This window comes from Panthera onca, chromosome E2 (assembly GCF_046562875.1).
Source record: "Panthera onca isolate mPanOnc1 chromosome E2, mPanOnc1 haplotype 2, whole genome shotgun sequence".
Classification (NCBI taxonomy): Eukaryota; Metazoa; Chordata; class Mammalia; order Carnivora; family Felidae; genus Panthera; species Panthera onca.
The window spans coordinates 6,720,144-6,741,947 of NC_138353.1; the positions used below are offsets into that span (position 1 = coordinate 6,720,144).

General features: G+C 41.4%; 1 protein-coding gene and 1 long non-coding RNA gene across 2 annotated transcripts in view; both read right to left on the bottom strand.

Annotated features, from left to right (window-relative positions):
* Positions 1-21,804, bottom strand: part of LOC144614611 (uncharacterized) — a 78,920-nt gene that overhangs the window by 7,165 nt on the left and 49,951 nt on the right. The gene's annotated exons all lie outside the window — the stretch shown is intronic.
* LOC132691170 (vomeronasal type-1 receptor 4-like) lies at positions 20,506-21,531 on the bottom strand. Its single transcript, XM_060652595.1, has one exon. It carries the CDS (start codon positions 21,529-21,531, stop codon positions 20,506-20,508), a length of 1,026 nt encoding a protein of 341 aa, XP_060508578.1.

Below are 21,804 nucleotides of genomic sequence, written 5' to 3' on the forward strand. Positions count from 1 at the left end.
TTGGAGACATGTCAAGTATGAAGTTGCTGCAGCTGAGGACAAAGAGGTTGCTGCCTGTTTTCTCCTGTAGGATTTTGATGGTTTCCTGAATCATATTTAGGTTGTTCATCCATTTTGAATTTATTTTTGTGTATGGTGTTAGAAATTGGTCCAGTTTCATTCTTCTGCATGTTACTGTCCAGTTCTCCCAGCACCATCCAGTACACTGGATACTCTTTCTTGTTTTGTCAAAGATTAGTTGGCCATACATTGGTGGGTCCATTTCTGGGTTCTCTACTATATTCCATTGGTCTATGTGTCTGTTTTTGTGACAATATCATACTGTCTTGATGATTACAACTTTGAAATACAGGCTAAAGTCTGGAATTATGAAACTTCCTGCTTTGGTTTTCTTTCTTTTTTCTTTACACGTTTTTTTTAATGTTTATTTCTTTTTGAGAGAGGGAAAGACAGAGCATGGGCGGGGAAGGGTCAGAGAGAGAGGAAGACACAGAATACGAAGCAGGATCCAGGCTCTAAGCTGTCAGCACAGAGCCCGATGTGGGGCTCGAACCCACGAACCACAAGATCATGACCTGAGACGAAGTCGGACGCCCAACCCACTGAGCCATCCAGGCGCCCGTGGTTTTCTTTTTCAACATTCCTTTGGCTATTTGAGGTCTTTTGTGGTTCCATAAAAACTTTAGGATTGTTCTAACTCTGTGAAGAAAGCTGGTGCATTTTGATTGAGATTGCATTGAATGTGGAGATTGCTTTGGAGAGTATTGACATTTTAATAACATTTGTTCTTTGAAACCATGAGCATGGAATATTTTTTCATTTCTTTGTGTCTTCTTCAATTTCTACATAAGCTTTCTATAGTTTTCAGCATACAGATTTTTTACCTCTTTGAGAAGTAAAGGCTAGTCAGCATGAAATAAAAAATGCTATAACTGAGCTGTGACCTCGAATGGATGCCGCAGTGACAAGGATGGATGAGGCAGAACAGGGAATCAGTGATATACAGGACAAACTTATAGAGAATAATGAAGGAGGAAAAAAAGAGGCAGATTAAGGCAAAAGAGCATGATTTAAGAATTAGAGAAATCAGGGGCACTTGGGTGGCTCAGTAGGTTGAACGTCCAACTTCAGCTCAGGTCATGATCTCGCAGTCTGTGAGTTCGAGCCCCACGTTGGGCTCTGTGCTGACACCTCAGAGCCTGGATTCTGTGTCTCCCTCTCTCTATGCCCCTCCCCCGCTCATGCTCGGTCTCTCTCTCGCTCTGTCAAAAGTAAATAAACATTTCAAAAAATTTAAGAATTAGAGAAATCAGTGACTCATCAAAAAGGAACAACATCAGAATCATAGGGGTCCCAGAAGAGGAAGAGAGAGAAATATGGGTAGAAGGGTTATGTGAGCAAATCATAGCTGAAAACTTTCCTAAACTGGGAAAAGACACAGACATCAAAATCCAGGAAGCACAGAGGACTCCCATTAGATTCAACAAAAGCCGACCATCAACAAGGCATATCATAGTCAAATTCACAAAATACTCAGGCAAGGAGAGAATCATGAAAGCAGCAAGGGAGAAAAGTCCTTAACCTACAAGAGAAGACAGATCAGGTTTGCAGCAGACCTATCCACAGAAACGTGGCAGGCCAGAAAGGAGTGGCAGGATATATTCAGTGTGCGGATTCAGAAAAACATGCAGCCAAGAATTCTTTATCCAAAAAGGCTGTCATTCAAAATAGAAGGAGAGATAAAAAGTATCCAAGACAGGGCGCCTGGGTGGTTCAGTTGGTTAAGCGGCGACTTCGGCTCAGGTCATGATCTCATGGTCCGTGAGTTCGAGCCTCACATCGGGCTCTGTGCTGACAGCTCAGAGCCTGGAGCCTGCTTCAGATTCTGTGTCTCCCTCTCTCTGACCCTCCCCTGTTCATGCTCTGTCTCTCCCTGTCTCAAAAATAAATAAACGTTAAAAAAAATTAAAAAAAAAAAAGTTTCCGAGACAAACAAAAATGAAAGGAATCTGTGACTACAAAAACAGCCCTGCAAGAAATTTTAAGGGGGACTCTGTGAGGGGGAAAAAAGATGAAATTAATTAATTAATTAATTAATTAATTAAATACCAAAAGCAACAAAGACTAGAAAGGACCAGAGAACACCACCAGAAACTCCAACACTACAAGCAACATAATGGCAATAAATTCATATCTTTCAGTACTCACTCTAATATCAATGGACTCAATGCTCCAATCAAAAGATACAGGGTAACAGAATGCATAAGAAAACAAGATCCATCTATATGCTGTTTACAAGGGACCCACTTTAGACCTAAAGACACCTTCAGATTGAAAGTAAGGAGATGGGGAACCATCTATCATGCTAATGGTCAACAAAAGAAAGCCAGAGTAGGTGTACTTATATCAGACAATCTAGACTTTAAAATAGAAACTGTATCAAGAGATGAAGAAGGGCATTATATCATAATTAAGGGGTCTATCCACCAAGAAAATTTAACAATTGTAAACATTTATGTGGTAAGTGTGAAAGCACCCAAATATATAAATCAATTAATCACAAACATAAAGAAACTCATTGATAGTAATACCATAATAATAGGAGACTTCAACACCCCACTCACAGCAATGGACAGATCGTCTAATCAAAAAAATCAACAAGGAAACAATGGCTTTGAATGACACACTGGACCAGATGGATTTAACAGATATAATCAGAACATTTCATCCTAAAGCAGCAGAATATACATTCTTCTCCAGTGCACATGGAATGTTCTCCAGAATAGACTACATACTGGGACACAAATCAGCCCTCAGCAAGTACAAAAAGATCGAGATCATACCATGCATATTTTCAGACCACAACACTATAAAACTTGAAATCAACCACAAGAAAAAATTTGGAAAGGTAACAAATACTTGGAGACTAAATAATGAATGGGCTAACCAAGAAGCTAAAGAGGACATTAGAAAGTATATGGAAGCCAATGAAAATGATAACACCACAACCCAAAACCTCTGGGATACAGCAAAGGAGGTCATAAGTGGAAAGTATATAGCAACCCAGGCCTTCCTAAAGAAGGAAGAAAGATATCAGATATATAACCTAACCTTACACCTTAAAGAGCTGGAAAAAGAACAGCAAATAAAACCCAAAACCAGAAGAAGACAAGAAATAACAAAGAGTAAAGCAGAAATTAATGCTATCGAAACAAACAAACAAAAAAGGCAAAAAACAAAACAAAACAGTAGAACAGATCAATGAAACCAGAAGCTGGGTCTTTGAAAGAATTAACAAAATTGATAAACCACTAGCCAGTTTGATCAAAAAGAAAAAGGAAAGGACCCAAATAAATAAAATCAAGAATGAAGAGGAGAGATCACAACCAACACACCAGAAATAAAAACAATAATAAGAGAATATTATGAGCCATTATATGACAATAAAATGAGCAATCTGGAATAAATGGACAAATTCCTAGAAACATACACACTACTAAAACTGAAACAGGAAGAAATAGAAAATTTGAACAGACCCATAACCAGTAAGGAAATCAAATTAGTAATCTAAAAACCTTCCCCCAAACAAGAGTCCAGGACCAGATGGCTTTCCAGGGGAATTCTACCAAACATTTAAGGAAGGGTTAACACCTATTCTCTTGAAGCTGTTCCAAAAAATAGAAATGGAAGGAAAACTTCCAAACTTATTCTATGAAGCCAGCATTACCTTGATTCCAAAACCAGACAGCAACCCCACTAAAAAAGGGAACTATAGACCAATTTCCCTGATGAATATGGATGCAAAAATCCTCAACAAGATATTGGCCAACTGGATCCACCAATACATTAAAAAAAATTATTCACTATGACCAAGTGGGATTTATACCTGGGAGGAAGGGCTGGTTCAATATCTGCAAAACAATTAACGTGATTCATCACATCAATAGAAGAAAGGACAAGAACCATATGATCCTCTCAATAGATGCAGAGAAAGCATTTGACAAAATACAGCATCCTTTCTTGATAAAAACCCTCAAGAAAGCAGGGATAGAAGGATCATACCCGGAGATCATAAAAGCCATATGTGAACGAGCCAATGCTAATATCATCCTCAATGGGGAAAAACTGAGAGCTTTCTCCCTAAGGTCAGGAACAAGAAAGGGATGTCCACTCTCACCAGTTATTCAACATAGTATTGGAAGTCTTAGCCTCTACAATCAGACAACACAAAGAAATACAAGGCATCCAAATAGGCCAGAAGGAGGTCAAATTTTCACTCTTCGCAGATGACATGATACTCTATATGGAAAACCCAAAAGATTCCACCAAAAAACTACTAGGACTGATTCATGAATTCAGCAAAGTGGCAGGATATAAAATCAATGCACAGAAATTGGTTGCATTCCTCTACACCAATAATGAGGCAACAGAAAGAGAAATCAAGGAATCGACCCCATTTACGGTTGCACCAAAAACAATAAAATACCTAGGAATAAATCCAACCAAAGAGGTGAAAAATCTATACACTGAAAACTATAGAAAGCTTATGAAAGAAATTGAAGAAGTCACAAAAACATGGGAAAAGATTCCATCCTCCTGGATAGGAAGAACAAATTTTGTTAAAATGTTGATACTACCCAAAGCAATCTACATATTCAATGCAGTTCCTATCAAAATAACACCAGCATTCTTCACAGAGCTAGAACAAATAATCCTAAAATTTGTGTGGAACCAGAAAAGACCCCGAACAGCCAAAGCAATCTTGAAAAAGAAAACCAAAGCAGGAGGCATCACAACCCCAGACTTCAAGCTATACTACAAAGCTGTAATCATCAAGACAGTATGGTACTGGCACAACAACAGACACTCAGAACAGAGTAGAGAACCCAGAAATGGACCCACAAACGTATGACAAATCTTTGACAAAATAGGAAAGAATATCCAATGGAATAAAGACAGTCTCTTCAGCAAGTCATGAAGGAAAACTGGACAGCAACATGCAGAAGAATGAACCTGGAGCACTTTCTTACACCATACACAAAAAGAAACTCAAAATGGACGAAAGACCTCAATGTAAGACAGGAAGCCATCAAAATCCTTGAGAAGAAAGCAGGCAAAAACCTCTTTGATCTTGGCCACAGCAACTTCTTACTCAACACGTCTCCACAGAGAAGGGAAACAAAAGCAGAAATGAACTACTGGGACCTCTTCAAAATAAAAGCTCCTGCACAGCAAAGGAAACAGTCATCAAAACTAAAAGGCAACTGACAGAATGGGAGAAGATACTTGCAAATGACATATCAGATAAAGGGTTAGTATCCAAAATCTATAAAGAACTTCTCAAACTCCACACCCAAGAAACAAATAATCCAGTGAAGAAATGGGCAAAAGACATGAATAGACACTTCTCCAAAGAAGACATCCAGATGGCCAACCGACACATGAAAAAATGCTCAACATCACTCATCATCAGGGAAATACAAATCAAAATCACAATGAGATACCACCTTACACCTGTCAGAATGGCTAATATTAACAACTCAGGAAACAACAGATGTTGGCGAGGATGCAGAGAAAGAGGATCTCTTTTGCATTGGTGGGAATGCAAACTGGTGCAGCCACTCTGGAAAACAGTATGGTGGTTCCTCATAAAATTAAAAATAGAACTACCCTACAACCCAGCAATTGCACTACTAGGCATTTATCCACAGGATACAGATGTGCTGTTTCGAAGGGACACATGCACCCCCATGTTTACACCAGCACTATCAACAATAGCCAAAATACGGAAAGAGCCCAAATGTCCATTGATGGATGAATGGATAAAGAAGATGTGGTATATATACACAATGGAATATTACTCTGCAATTAAAAAGAATGAAATCTTGCCATTTGCAACTACATAGATGGAACTAGAGGGTATTATGCTAAGTGAAGTTAGTCAGAGAAAGACAAATATCATATGACTTCACTCATAGGAGGACTTTAAGAGACAAAACAGATGCACATAAGGGAAGGGAAGCAAAAGTAATATAAAAACAGGGAGTGGGACAAAACATAAGAGACTCTTAAATATGACGAACAAACAGAGGGTTACTGGAGGAGTTGTGGGAGGGGGATGGGCTAAATGGGTAAGGGGCATTAAGGAATCTACTCCTGAAATCATTGTTGCACTATATGCTAACTAATTTGGATGTAAATTAAAAAAATAAAATAAAATAAACCACACATACATGAAGGGTAGACACAACATGAAGTTATGCTGCCGTAAGCCATGGAGGCAGAAGCTGGGAAAGTGGCCTGGAGCAGACTCTCCCCCAGGATATTCACAGAGAGCATGGCCCTGAGGACACCTTGATCTCGGACTTTTAGCCTCCAGAACTGCCACACAATAAATTTCTGTTGTTTTGGTCACTCTGTTCAGGGTCCTTGTTATGGCAACTGCAGCAAAGTGATACGCCTTCCCTTCTGCCCGCCTCCCCACAAGCAGAAGCACCTTCAAAGGCAGAAAAGGCTGCCCTTCCATGTCCTTTTCCACAGGATGGATTCAAAGACAAACAATTCTGATCTGAAGGTCCTACCACAAGTTTCTCCTCCCCTGTCTTCAGAGACATTGCCCTCCTAGAAACATCTCAAATCCTGCTACAGCACAGGGGACGAGACGGCACCAAGATCCTCCTACAAAACCAGGCACAGCAGACCCCTGTTACGTCCCCATGGGCCAGAGCTTGGGCTCCACTCTCAGAAATGAGTCCTGGAGACATAACAGCTCACAGAATGAAAATGGAAGACGTCAGTAGAGCACACGTGATGGTGTTTCTGAAACCCCATGGTGATCCTAAATGTGAAACCTGTGCCAGGGACCATTTAGTTACACATTACTTCTCAAATTAATGAGCCTAGGAATCATCTGGGCATTTTCCTGAAACAGATTCTTTGGGATACTCTATGCTAAGAATTAGACTTCTGATCAGTCTGTATCTGGGAGCTGACAGGGCTCCTTCAGGACCCTGAAAATCTTCCGGGCACAATTTCTCTACCCAGCTCACTTCAACAATCAAGGCAAGTCTCCTGCTTCTCCCAAAAAGAAACTTATCCACACATCTAGTCCACCAACATTTCCTTATAACCTTTGCCTCTGAGGTGATACACTCAGCAGGTCCCACCATCATCTGTGTGTAGAAGTTCTGCTCAAATGTTGTACCTGAGACACAGGATAACAGACACAATCACAGAAATCCATGCTGAGAGACATTCTGAAAAACAAAGAGTGCATTCTTCAAAACTGTCACTTACACTGAGGACAAATTAAAAACAAGAGTGGTAACTGTTCTAGGTTAAAGAAACTAAAGAATGAAGACAATAAATTAAGTCCCTGTGACATGACTGGATCCTAGATTTCTGAAAACAGACAAAAAATGCATCATTGTATCACTGTGGGAAATCTGTCTATGGACTGTCTATGAAATGATAGCATAACACTAGTATCCTTTCTTAAGTGTGAAGGTTTTATTGCATTAGCAGAATAACCTTCACGTAAAGAGATAAATATTCTGGTATTCAGGCAAAATGTCAATATGGTGACAAATTATTCTCACATGAAACAGCAAAGACATGTCAACAGATAAAAAAGAACTGGTGAGAAAACAGTAATGATTGGTGAATTTAGATAAAGCATATGATGCAGGTGTACATTTGCTCTGAGATTACATTTTCTCCTTTACATTTTCTATTAAATTGTTCAACATCAAAAGTGACCATTTAATAAAAGGTGAAGGCATGAGGGTATGCAGATGGTGGGATCTTGCATTTTACAGCCATTCAAGGGAAAGTTCACAAGTATACACGCACTGTGAGAACATTCAAAAATGGTGGAGAGGTCAGCCCATCTCAAGAACCACTGAGACCATTCATTCATATGTGCACAAAGCAACTTGATTAACAATCCACATCCCATGATGTGTGCAATGACAATATTTAACTCTTTTTTTAATTAGGAAATATAATTATTTTTCCTAATACTACAGAAAGGTTGTATATTATTCCAAACAATATACACAAAGGTTTTTTTTTTGTTCTTCTTTTAATTCCAATTAGTTTTAACATATACTGTTATATTAATTTTAGGTGTGTAATATAGTGATTCAACACTTCGATATAATACCTGGTGCTCATAACAATGAGTGCACACCTTAATCCCCATCAGTAATTTAACCCATACCCCGTATCCACCTCCCCACTGGTAACCATCAGTGTATTCTCTATACTTAAGAGTCTGAGAAAGGGGTGCCTGTGTGGCTCAGTCGGTTAAGCGTTCGACTTCAACTCAGGTCATGATCTCGCCCTTCATGAGCTCAAGCCCCACATCGGGCTCTGTGCTGACAGCTCAGAGCCTGGAACCTTCTTCAGATTCTGTGTCTCCCTCCCTCTCTGCCCCTCCTCTGCCAGCATGTGAATTTAGACAGATCACTCAACCTCTGTGTCCCAAATTCTCCTTCTCTTTACAATGAAAATAATGCAATGGCAGTGCCTACGTTATACAGGTAGGAAGACCTATGAAAATACCAGAGGTACAACATGATAGCACCGATTCATGCAAACTAAGTGTTATTTAAAATTCTAACCTCAGTGGGAGAGAGCCAAAGCATAAGAGACTCTTAAAAACTGAGAACAAACTGAGGGTTGATGGGGGGTGGGAGGGGGGGGTGATGGATATTGAGGAGGGCACCTTTTGGGATGAGCACTGGGTGTTGTATGGAAACCAGTTTGACAATAAACTTCATATAATGAAAAAATAAAAAATAAAATAAATAAAATTCTAACCTCAACTCTGGGAGGCTTAACAACAACAACAACAAATATGTTAATTATTTTTCAGTGAATACTTGTATTCTATTTGATATGATCAATATAGTCCACACCACATGTGTTCAGGCAGGCTCCTCAGGCTCTCAAGATGATGATCTGTCACTGGGAACTGTGTGAATGGCATCAAAGCACTTACCAATATGAATGACCTACTTATCACAGACCATCTAGGGATTCCGGGCACTTTCTCTCTTCCTTACCACCATCTCTTCCTTTTCCACCCTCATTACACATTCAGGTGCACAGTTTTGATTCTCAAGCACCTGTTTCTACCCAAGTCCTGATCATTCTCCTTAAAGGTATCCACAAGAATAGAGTTATCTGAAACACTTCCTCAATGATTTGGAATCTAACTTTGTTTTCTATCCACACAATTTTGGCAGGACATATCCAATGGTACCATCGATCTCTCAAGCATCTCTTGCTATTTTGATCAACTCAAGCAATGACAAGTTTCATATTATCTCTTTGATATATAAATCAGGAACATATTCAGAATTGATTTATCCCATGATGTAGGTAATGATTCACGTTGTATGGTTTTTTTCCAATATGAGTAACGATTCTCAGTTTCTAAAAGGGTTGTTATTAGTATTCAGCGTTCTTTCCACTTGCTATCACTTACCTTTGCTTCTTCCCAATCAAACCACCTCATCTTTAGTGCTGACACTTCCATGGAATATCCTGGTACTTCTCTCCATCTCCTCCTGCCTCTTCAAGTCTTTGGCAAGCCCAAAGGAGCAACCCACCAAAGTTACTCTTGATGTCAAAATCTTCAAGGAACCTTTTTGTTCACAGGAATGACTTTGGTTATAATTTAAAGGAAAATGTACTGAATGATAGAATAGGTTCTGGGGATTTGGCAATAGCAATAATCTTACCACAGTCGATAGTCTGACTCCTGGACAATTTCTCTCTTCCTCACCATTATGTCTTCCATTACCACACCAAAGGGAGGTTGAGACCCACAGAGTTGATTCTCATGCACCTAATTATAGCCAACTCCTTGGTGATGCTCTCAAAAGGTGTCCCCAAGACATTGGCTTGGGGGTAAAATATTTCTTCAATGAATTTGGATGCAAACTTCTTTTGTATGTTCAGAGGGTGGGCAGGGGAATGTCCATTGGCAGCACCTGCCTCTTGAGTGTCTTCCAGACCATCGTGATCAGCCCCATGAACTCCTCATAGAAGTATCTTAAAGTCAAAGCTCCAAAGTATGTTGGCATGTCCATTTCCCTCTTCTGGATCATATGTATGATAGAAAATTTTATCATTCCTATGTATGTGTTGTATGTGTCAGGGAAACAGAGCAGCCAAAAAAAACATCACAAAGAAAAGGGATTTTGAATACTGTTCTACATCTGACCATGAGACAATCTCAGGGTCACTCTATGCAATACTGATAGTATTCCCTGAAGTTTCACTTCCTGGACTCAGGATCTGGGCCAGCAGCTCCAGGGTTTTCATCCTGCACAGGCACAAGCACAGGTCCAACACATTCACAGCACTCGTGTTTCCCCCAGATCCTCTGCTGAGTCTAGAGCAACCCACCATTACTTTCTCACTGACCTAATTTCTGCATGTCTTCCAACTGTCAGTCCCTTTCTGATAATGAGACAAGATTCCACAGTATCTAGCTTCTGGTTTTTCTGGATAAGGAACACTATCTTAGCAGAAAAATGTTAAGTTGTATCATTTTGCACAATCCTCAGTTGATTATTCACTCATCACATTGGAAAAGTCAATAGCATCTTATTTTTAAATTTTTTAAATGTTTATTTATTTGTGTGTATGTGTGTGTGAGAGAGAGAGAAATAGAAAGTCGGGTAGGGGAGTGGCAGAGAGAGACGGAGACAGAGAATCTGAAGCAGATCAGATCTGGTGCTATCAGCACAAAGCCTGACATGGGGCTAGAACCCATGAACCATGAGATCATAACCTGAGCTAAAGTCGGACACTCAACTGACTGAGCCACCCACGCACTCCAATATGGCATCTAAAAGAGTAAGCCACTTGTCATTCTATGGTGGACCCTAATGGGTATTTGGGATTCCTTCTGATGGATGAATGTAGGAACCATATAGGCACAGTAGAGGTGAATAATGCAGGTTCACCTCATCCTGATACATAGTATCCTGTTGATAGTGGTCTCAATCAAATGTTATTTGATGAAAATTGAATGAATCTGATCCTAGCCATTTGCGAGATTAATCAGAGCATTTGAACAAGGGATGAATTCATGGGAAATTGTGACAGGAGCCAATACAGTCCAGAAATGACTGCTGGATATTGTTGGAAGACAGTTCTACCATGGGTTTCTCACGTATGTACATGCCTCCTACAGAAGCATGGACAGCTTTTCTTCTATGCAGGATTACCTTATGTGTGATTAGAAAAATACCTTGGGAGACAAAGACAGTGTCACCCACTGGAACACCATACTGACTTATTTGCTGTACAGGGAAACAAAGCTAAAGTCTTCCCCAGGGTCAAAGAGTACAGCCGGTGTGCTAGAATACCCTTATAAGTCTTGGATTTTGTATACTCAGGGTTCCTCAGGGATGATGTAAACACTCCATGTGTAGCATTCATTGGGACCCCTCCAAGGAACCATGATTGGAATAAAGTCAGGACAAGGAAGAGGGCCTTGAAAAACTGTTGGAATCAGGATGTTCATGCTGCCTGCTGGGCCATGAGTAATAAAGTGTTTGTATTCAATCTAGGAATCTCTTGTCTTCTGCTGGTAGCTATTAAGACTTGCAGGCTAATCTCAAACTCTCACGGTTTCTGAAATAACCATAGTTGTGATGCAAAACAAACAGGCAGAGCCAGAGATTGAAATATAGGTGATAGAAGACAGATAAATAGGAGAAACTCTTTAAAATATGGATTATACTGAAGCAAAGCTCAACTACTCTTTAAATCACAATATACTCAGGTATTCGGGTAGCACGGAGACTTGAGAGAGCCTACCGATCCCTATCCAAATGGAGAAGAAGGTAACTTGTTTGGGCAGATCAGCAACTTGGCAGACAGGAGGGGAGGAAATGCAGGGGAAGGCACTGCATAGGAAGAGGGCAAAGATCCAAGAAGCCTCATAAACAGTGCAGTTCAGAGGGCCAATGGAAGAAAAACAACTATTTTAAGAGGATACCAACTCTTTGCCCTAGACTGCCCTGGAATCTTCTGTCATTCTGACCACATCTTTCAACATCCACATAGATTCCAGATGTTTTTCTGTGTAAGAGGATTCTTTTGGGAATGTTCATTGAGGGCTTCAGTTTGATGTCTGTCCTTATAGACAGCATGTCTAATTTTATGGGGAAAGCTATTTTCACAACACAGGAGATCCTGATGGTGTCAGCTTGTGGGAATTAGCACAAACTCCTGGGAAAACGTTAGCCTTTCAAGACTGTGGAACTGGTAGACTGAAAGACAAGATTTCAGAGGGTTAAAGCTAGACCCAGCTAATATCTAGGTCAAGTGTAGAATAGACAGAGACCCCAAGGAATATATTTACATGATGAAAGAAAGAATATGAAATAAATGGATGTCAGGAGAAGAGCAGAGAGATCAGGTTGCCCTTCCAAGCTTAGAATCGATTAGGTGAATATTGAAATGTTGATGTAATTTTTTGTGTGCTGTTCTGACCCATTTGTGAGGCCCTGGTTAGAGGTGAATAATTTCTGCCCTGCTGAGCAGCTGATTAAGTCCACACATCAAATCACAGTGAGCCTTGTGGCACTGTAACTTGTTCCAATCCTCATCCAATCTCTTCAACTCCATGGAAGCCTTGCAAACCAATCACCTTGCAACTACAGTAACAGTTAAAATCAATAACCTAGCATCCAGTCAGTGGGGGAGGGATAATGAGATTCAAACCAATTCTATCAAACTCTAATCAAATTTAAAGAGGAAGTGAGATATTCCAACTTACTCTATGAATCTAGCATTCTTCTGATGCCAAAACCATTACAAGAAATTTATAGATTAGCATCTCTCACTAACCAAATGGGGAAATAAAATGCTCAAAATAAAACACAGGCTTTTCTGGCCCATACTTGAACAAAAATTTAAAAAACAAAATTGAAATCAGATTGACAGAAAATAAGCAGTTCTTTAAAAATAAATAACAAATCTACTACAATTAAATAGGGAATTTAATCAAGTGGCAGAAAACAAAATCCATGAAAACATTTCATGTTTTGTTTCCCAGTAGGCAGTATGTTAGCTCTATCCCACAAAGTTGGACGTGCACTATTCTTATTAAATCAGTTCAAGATGGCACCTGATTGGAGCCTTCCACTTCGACTCATCTTTATTTAGAAGTGTGTTTTCTGAGTTCAGATTATCTAGGATAATTTTCTAATATCTTTTTCCTACCAGCTACTAACTTCATCCTATTATGATCACAGATTATGTCTTGTAATTCCTTTGTTTAGACTGGTTTTGTCCCAGAATTTGGCTTATCATGTTGAATAGTTCTCATGACCTTGTAAAGAATGTGTATCTGCCATTGTGGAGTAGGTGCCCCATTTAGATCACCATGGTTGACACACTGCTCAAGTTTTCCATATCCTTACCGATCTTCTGTGACCTTCATACACAGCCTGTAAATATTGTGAAACATAACTGTGAGATTCTCTATTTCTCTTTTTGCTCCCTCACAAATTTTAAAGCTCTGATGGTAGGTACTCAGACTTTCAGGATTGTTACAACTTCCTGGTAACTTTATCCTTCTCTCAAAGTGTTAGATCCTTCCTGCTACCTACAACTTTTCCTGAAGTCTCCTTTGTAAAATCATAAAATAGGCTCTGCAGCTTTCTTATCTTCCTGTACCAACTCTGGGACAGCACTGCGGTACAATTCACATGCAATTCACCACCTACAGTGCACAGTGGTTTCAATGTGTTTTTTTTTAACATACACCTGTGCACATATTAACACAATCAATTCCTAATATTTTTATCACCACACACAAAAAAAACTTGTAGCCTTCAACCATCACCCTAAGTAGCCTCATCCCTCCAAACTCTGGGCACCATAAGCTTATTTTCTGTTTCCATCCATTTGTCCAGTAGGGACATTTCCTACAAATGGAATCTATCATCTTTTGGAATTGAATTCTTTTAAATAACATATTTTCAAGGTGCAACCACACTGTAGCATGTGTCAGGAATTTCCTCCTTTTTTTTTCTTGAGAGACAGAGAGAGGGGGGAGGAGTGAGGGAGGGAGGGAAAGTGTGAGTAGCAGAAGGGTGGAGGGAGAGAGAGAATCTTAAGCAATCTCCCCGTTCAGCATGGAGCCTGACATGGGGCTCAATCCCATCATGTTGGGATCATGACCTGAGTCGCAATTAGGAGTCACATGCTCAACAAACCAAGCCACCCATGATCTGCCTCCTTTTAAAAAACTTTTTAATATGTATGTTTAATGTACATACAGCAAATTTTACTGTCCAATGTACAGTTCTATCATTTGTCATACACTTCTTTCATCAACCTGCCAGAAATTCTCCCTTTGTCATCATACTCCCTGTCCCTGCGATTTAGTGAGACACCCAAATAAACTTCTAACACACTCTAACACGAGGGCATTATCTATCTTTCATCCACCCCAGACTCCGAATCAGAGACCACCTAGGGCATGAGTCTCTTGAGGCCAGAGACACTGTGCCTGCCCAGGCATCCTGCTCAGGACACAGTCTGGAGCTCCAAGCCCCCAGGGTGCACCGCAGGGGCTATCACGCCCCATGTCACTTCCACTGGTGGAGGTTAGCAGTTGTGGAAAATCGGACCCCCCTCAGCACATCACGCTTTCCCACACCAAACAGGCCTTTGTCCAAACCATTCCATACCTTAGAGAGCAGTTCCCATTCAATTCTCAGATCATTGCATAGATGTCTCCCCTTCCCTGCACCTCTGCAGGCTTGGCCCTGAACCCCAGAGCCACACTCCACCACCACGTGTCTGTCTCCCTGACCCAGAATTTCCATCCCTGGCCTGGCATCGTGAGTATGCCCTGGAGTCTGTCTCCTCTGACAGAGTCGGGAAATGTTGGGTCTAATCTCTGTTCCAAGTTTCACTCAAAACAACCTCCACCAACATCTTAGGAAGACTGTTACAGTGAGTTTGCCGATAGGGAAGGGAAGGCCTGGGATGCTCTCTCCCCCTTCATCGTGTCAACAGAAGGGCAAGACTCCCAATAAAAAGAGATGTTGAGGCATTGCATTTTTCATTGCTTGCTCTCCGTGTTCTGGGATCTCTCTCCACCCCAACAGCTCTGGGTCTTGTTAGCTGAGGCTGCACATTAAATATCATACAATTTTATTCGTCCCATATACCTCAATAAAACCGTGCAAGGGAGTCACAAGTGCGCTATGCACAGATACCTCTGATCGGAAACAGGCTCAATCAGCAGCTTCATTCTGATCAGTCTCTGTGAGAACAGGCCTCACCAAGGGCACTGAATGAGGGACCCACACAATTATTATAGCAGTGAAATGTGCTTCCGCTGTTCACAGCCCGTTAAGGTTTGCGGTGGGTGGGGGGAAGTGAGGGAAGTCATTCATCTGCCATCCACTGTTTTCCAAGTCGCACACTCAACAGCTAGACCCCTGGCAGCAGCCCAGGAATCTGACATACGACCAGTGAAGGAAGGACTGCCTCTGATTTCGGATTTGCAGAGCCAGCACCGAGACTAACCAGACCCAGTGGCCCAGGGGACACCACGAGAGTTCAGCCTACCTAAACCATCAGCAAAGGGAGCCATGCATTTAGGGGACCCTCAGGATATTGAGGGTTCCTAGTGCCAGTGGCTTTGGCTACACCGTGGAGCTAAAAATTTCTTCGGAAGGGATGGGTATGACTTTTTCTTGTCAACATGGCATGTTGCTGGAAAGAGCGTGCCTTCATTCGTGAATAGGCACTTCCATTTCACACGAGAAACGTGAGGCCCTTCCTTACTCTCTTACCAGTGAGTCCATGTTGACTCATTCCAAAAGTGGAATATGAAGCCACACAGTGAAAGCACTACTAAGGGTCAGTTTTGAGGAGAGCACACTAGCAAGTTAATCAGTGTATTGTTAAAAATTTATTTATTTAGTTTTAAAACTGCTGTTTCAAAACAGTGCACCAGTTAACTGTGTTGCACGAGCCCCCAAATCACATACCATGGGGTGCTTCTGGGTCGAGGCTTCCTCCCTTTGCCAGAGGCTCCAAATGACAGACACGGCACTCATAGAGACCTGTGCTGTCTCCCACACCCGAGGGGTTCAGTAAGACTTGACTTCCTTCTAGGTGACAGGAAGGAAACAAGAGGATTTTTCCTTCACTGCTGGAGGGACTGAGCACTTTACTAGTGAATTTTATTGGGTTCTGAATTGCTTGGGTTATATCAGCCACCCCTACTGGCAGAGGTGATGGCACATTAGACAGAGCGATTAAGACTGAGGCCTCTAACAGGCCAACAGACAGAATATCACATACGTTATGAAAACTTGGTACATCAGAGGTGGACGGAAACCCCCCAATGATGGCAAATGAAAGGCTGTGTGTCCCAGTAACACTTCTCTACCTGCACCTCACCCTGATTGGGACAATCCTGTCTGGAACTTCTGGAATGGGGAAGCAAAGCCTATGACACAACAATTCCTATTACATTGTGACATAGAAACAAACTGGTTGTTGAACTTGTTCCAAAGGGTCCTGCAATGGTCTGTTTGTGTTTCCTAAAAACACATATATTGAAACCTAACCCACAAGGTGATGGCATTTGGAGGTGGGGCCTTTGGGAAGTGACCTGAAGGCTCTGCCCTCATGAAAGTGATGGGTGCCCTTTACAAAGAGACCTGAGAACTCCCTCTTCTATTCTGTCTTATGACGATAGCAGAAGGCTGCAACCCAGAGAAAGGCCCTCAACAACCACACTGGCACCCTGATCTCAGATTTTCAAACTCCATACCTGGGAGATGTGAACTCGTTTCTACACTGTACACTTGTGAATTTTCTTGTAGCAGTCCACACAGACTCAGAAAGCACTCAATTACCACATCAACTCAACTTCCCACTGTTACTATGGCAACACACAAAGGTTAGTCCTTGTACTGCTCAATTGCTATCCCATCCACATTGCCAAGACTTCAAGAAATGTAAAGGGTATAAGATTTTACCCCATTTGCAAACCAGTAAGTGAGCCTGCCAGCTGCATGGATGCTGCAAGAAGACATGAGACTCCAGGGACCGAGACAAAAGGCAGTATTATTCACACACAATAGGCAGCAAGAGATTCGTGGTCACATCTGTTCCCCTTGTTTCCACATATAACATCGTGTATTCTGAAAGAATTGAAATTTGTTAGCTTATCAGAAAAAAATAGAATTCACTATCCACACATACAGCAATTCAGTTCTGGAAGGACTGCCAGTCTAAAGATTAACGTGATATAAAGATTTTGGGGGCACCTGGGTTGATCAGTCATTTGAGCTGCTGACTCTCGATTTCTGCTAAGTAGGGGGAGATCAAGCCCCATCTTGGGTTCCACCTGAGAGTGGAGCCTGCTAAAGATTCTCTCCCTCTCTCTTTCTCTCGCTCTTTCCATCTGCCCCTCTCCCCCTTCATGCTCTCTCTACAATAAAATTAAAAATAACTTAAAAAAGGGAAGTATTCTTTTTTTAAAAAAAAAATTTTTAACGTTTATTTATTTTTGAGACAGAGAGAGACAGAGCATGAACGGGGGAGGGTCAGAGAGAGAGGGAGACACAGAATCTGAAGCAGGCTCCAGGCTCTGAGCAGTCAGCACAGAGCCCAACGCGGGGCTCGAACCCACATTCCGCGAGATCGTGACCTGAGCCGAAGTCGGCCACTCAACCGACTGAGCCACCCAGGCGCCCCAAAAAGGGAAGTATTCTTGAACAGAAATAAGCATTATGTATAAAGGAGGAAAGAGTTATATTAACATTAAAACGTTCTTCTTTCTTCTCGGGGCACCTGGGTGGCTCAGTTGGTTAAGTATCTGACTTTGGCTCAGGTCGTGGTCTCACCGTTTGTGAGTTTGTGTCAGCTGTGCTGACAGCTCAGAGCCTAGAGCCTGCTTCATATTCTCTCTCTCTCTCTCTCTCTCTCTCTCTCTCTGCCCCTCCCCCACTCATACTCTGTGTCTCTCTCTCACAAATAAACATTAGAAAATAAAAAGAATTTAAAGACTTTCTTCTCATCAGCACACACAACGACAGGCAGCATGTGGGTAACTCAGTCAGTTCAGCATCCCACTCTTGAGTTCAGGTCAGGTCAAGATCTCACAGTTCGAGGGTTTGAGCCCATCATCAGGTTCTGCGCTGACAGCATCAAGCCTGCTTGGGATTCTCTCTCCCTCTCTCTCTCTGAGTGTCCCCCAACTCGTGCACATGCTGTCTCTCACTTTCTCTCGCTCAAAATAAATAAATTTCAAGAAAAAAAAAATGAACATACAAAGACACAGAGAGAGCATGAGAAAAAAGAGACCAAGAAAGGAAACACGTCTAACAAATATACAGACCTACTACAAAACATTGAGAAAAGGACAACACGAGGGGCGCCTGGGTGGCTCAGTCAGGTGGGCATCCGACTTTGGCTCGCGTCATGATCTCGTGGCTTGTGAGTTCGGCCCCACGTTGGGCTCTGTGCTGACAGCTCAGAGCCTGGAGCCTGCTTTGGATTCTGTGTCTCCCTCTCTCTCTGCCCCTCTCCTGCTCATGCTCTCTCTCTCTCTCTGTCTCTCAAAAATAAATGTAAAAAAAAATTTTTTTTAAGAAAAGGACAACATGATAGAAAAAACTGGACAAAATAAAACTAAGTTATACTTGAAAAAGATATTTCCCAATGTCTAAGGAATATGTGAAACAATGCACAACTTCCATAGTAATCAAGGAGAGTATAAGAAAATCACTACTTGATGAGGTGCCTGAGTGGCTCAGTCCGTTAAGCATCTGACTTTGGCTCAGGTCATGATCTCCTGGTTTGTGAGTTCGAGCCCTGTGTCGGGCTCTGTGCTGACAGCTTGGAGCCTGGAGCCTGCTTCTGATTCTGTCTCCCTATCTCTCTGCTCCTCCCCTGTTCACACTCTGTCTCTCTCAAAAATAAACATTTTTAAAGACAAATTAAAAAAAAAAAGAAGTTCACTACTTCATACCAGTGCACACCAACCAGAAGTCAAAAAGAAAAAGGAAAAAAAATCAACACTGTTGACAAGCACGTCCACAAACCAAAAATCTCCTACACTGCTGGTGGGTGTGAACGTTTGTACAATTTTTCAAACTCCTTGGGCACTGTTTCCTAAAGGTGCAGAGATGTAAACCTGTCACCATTCAACTCCATTGTTACTTCTATGGCCAGCAGAAAGTTTTATGCGTGCTAACAAAGCATGGTAGAAATTTACGTACAGGATTATTCCTAATAGACCCAAACTGAAAACCACCACTATCCTAATTAAAAGTGGAGTGACTGAGTTAATAGTTTCAAATGTATGCAGGAGAACCCTCTCTGCAGCAATGCCAATGAATGATCAATAACAACATGCAGCAGTAAGTTCACAAACAACAGAAAAAATGACAAAAGCCAAATACAAAGAGTTCGTGCTCTATTACTTCCTTTATATCAGTACTAAAGAGCCTAAAGTGACCTATGCTGTTCCATGTCACGGCATGTATGACCGTGATGAGGACTGACTGGTAAGGAGCACAAGGGGCTTCTGAGTCTGACAATATTTTATCTATTGAACTAAATACCTGGTACAGAGTGTGATCACTTTGTGAACTTTCCTTGAGCGACACACTTATGACAGGAGAATGTGCCTTTATATATTTTTAAAGCATACTTTTATATATTTTTTTCTTTTAGAAAGAGAGACAGGGCACAAGGCTGGGAGAGGGGCAGAGGGAGAGAGAGAGAATCTCAAGCAGGCTCCACATTTATCATGCAGCTCGATTCTCTCTCTCCTTCTGACCCTCTCTATTCTCACACTCTCTCTCTAAAATAAATTTTTTTTAAATCAGCTAAAATTTTAATCTATGCTCTCCACTATCCGCTCCAGTCCAATCTGACCATTTCTATCTGAAAATGTTTACTCATGCTCACCTCCCATGTTTCCATAACATCATACTTCACCTAACTACCACCTTCCTAAGGATGAAATGTGCCACAATCATAACTGGGTGTCCAAGGCTTTATTCATTTACTGAATTTTTCCTCTGATACCATTCTCTTCAGTGTCAGTGTTGAGCAGCCACAGGCTGATCCATTTCCAGGCTCCTTTTGCTTTAATTCCATGCCTACATCACTTCAGGGATATTTGCTGTAACAAATTTACATGACACTCCCAAAAAGTTCTGCATAATATCCAGATTGTTTCAGGATCTGATGATTGAAATTGCATAATTTATGAACTCCTCCACTAAAATCATTAGCAAAACTTCAATAAGGATTTACAAGATAATGATATAATATTGCATTATGATTACTATCGTAACTTATTTTTCACTTTAAAGGAGATGTTAAGCATGTTCTGCTTACCATTATTAAGTTAGCCTCTCACAATTATACAGGACTCAGAGGTGAAGAAGGAATAACTGACATGAGGAACATTATGGAAATTCCTACAATTTACACAATTCTCATAAAATGAGGGCATTTTATATTCCTTATACAGGGAAAGCAGACCATGGATACCCTGGGGTCTCGGCTCATGAGCAGAAAGGGACTGACAGCTGGGAAACACAGAGCGATCACTGAACTGGTGTTCACGAGGTACCAGGTGGGACAGTCAAAAACAGACAAAACAATTTGAAAGACAGATGAAAGGGTATTAAAGGAGACAAAGGTACACACCAGGAGGAAAATGGTTTTGGTGGCTGTGGACTCAGGGGATGATGTGGAGGAGACACTGATCCGATGAATGTGTTGGACCCTCTGCTTGTGCTGGTACAGAAGGAAAACCATAGAAACGCTGGCCCAGAGCATGAGCCCCACAAACAACACATCAGGTAATGTTAACAACATTGTATTCAATGAATTTGTGGTTTTCTCATAACGAACAGCTGAACAGTACCCAAAACTTTTTCTGTTTGTGATGTTATTCTTGTTCAAAGTGCTACCCATAACCACAGGATACATGATATTTATCAATATCTGCAAGACCCAGCATAGGACAAGTGAAGGGACAAGGCACTTGAGAGCTTTCTCTTTAAGCGCTGCCCATCTGGAGTTCTGGGGGCTGATCGTGATGGCCTGGAAGACACTCAAGAGGCAGGTCATGCCAATGGACACGCCCCTGCCCACGCCGCAGACATAGGGGAAGAATTTACATCCAAAATCACTGAACATGTTATACCACCCAAAAGTTGACAGTGTATGGTGTATTCCAAAAGAGACCAGGACCAAAATATTGGCTACAATCAGGTTCTTGACAATCAAATCTGTGGGCCTTGGCCTACACCCAGTGAAAGAAAAAAGGACATAATGGTAAAGAAGAGACAAGTTCCCCAGGATTCCAACCACAGTCTGGATTAAGAAGATCACACTTATTGCCAGATCCCTGGTGGCCGTCCTGTCTGTCCTCAGTGACTGATACTTGTCTTCTGGGCTAGAGGATCCTGCGTGGGAATAGGAGGCAGAGGCCAGACAAATCATGTCAACTGAAATCTGATATTCTCCACTCACCAACACTTCTTACTTTCAAATAATTACTTAAAGTTCTTCAGTCATTTGAGGCCTTCCAAGAGTTTCATGAACAACCATTACACAACACTTGCTATGTGTGAAACAACAGTATAACTACCACCCATGAAATAACTTATTTCTCATTAAATACATGAGGCAGGCACTGCTGCCTTCCTTAGAAACATAAGGACCACAGAAGAACAGAGAGGTTAAGTGCTTGTCTACATTCACTCATTAATTAGG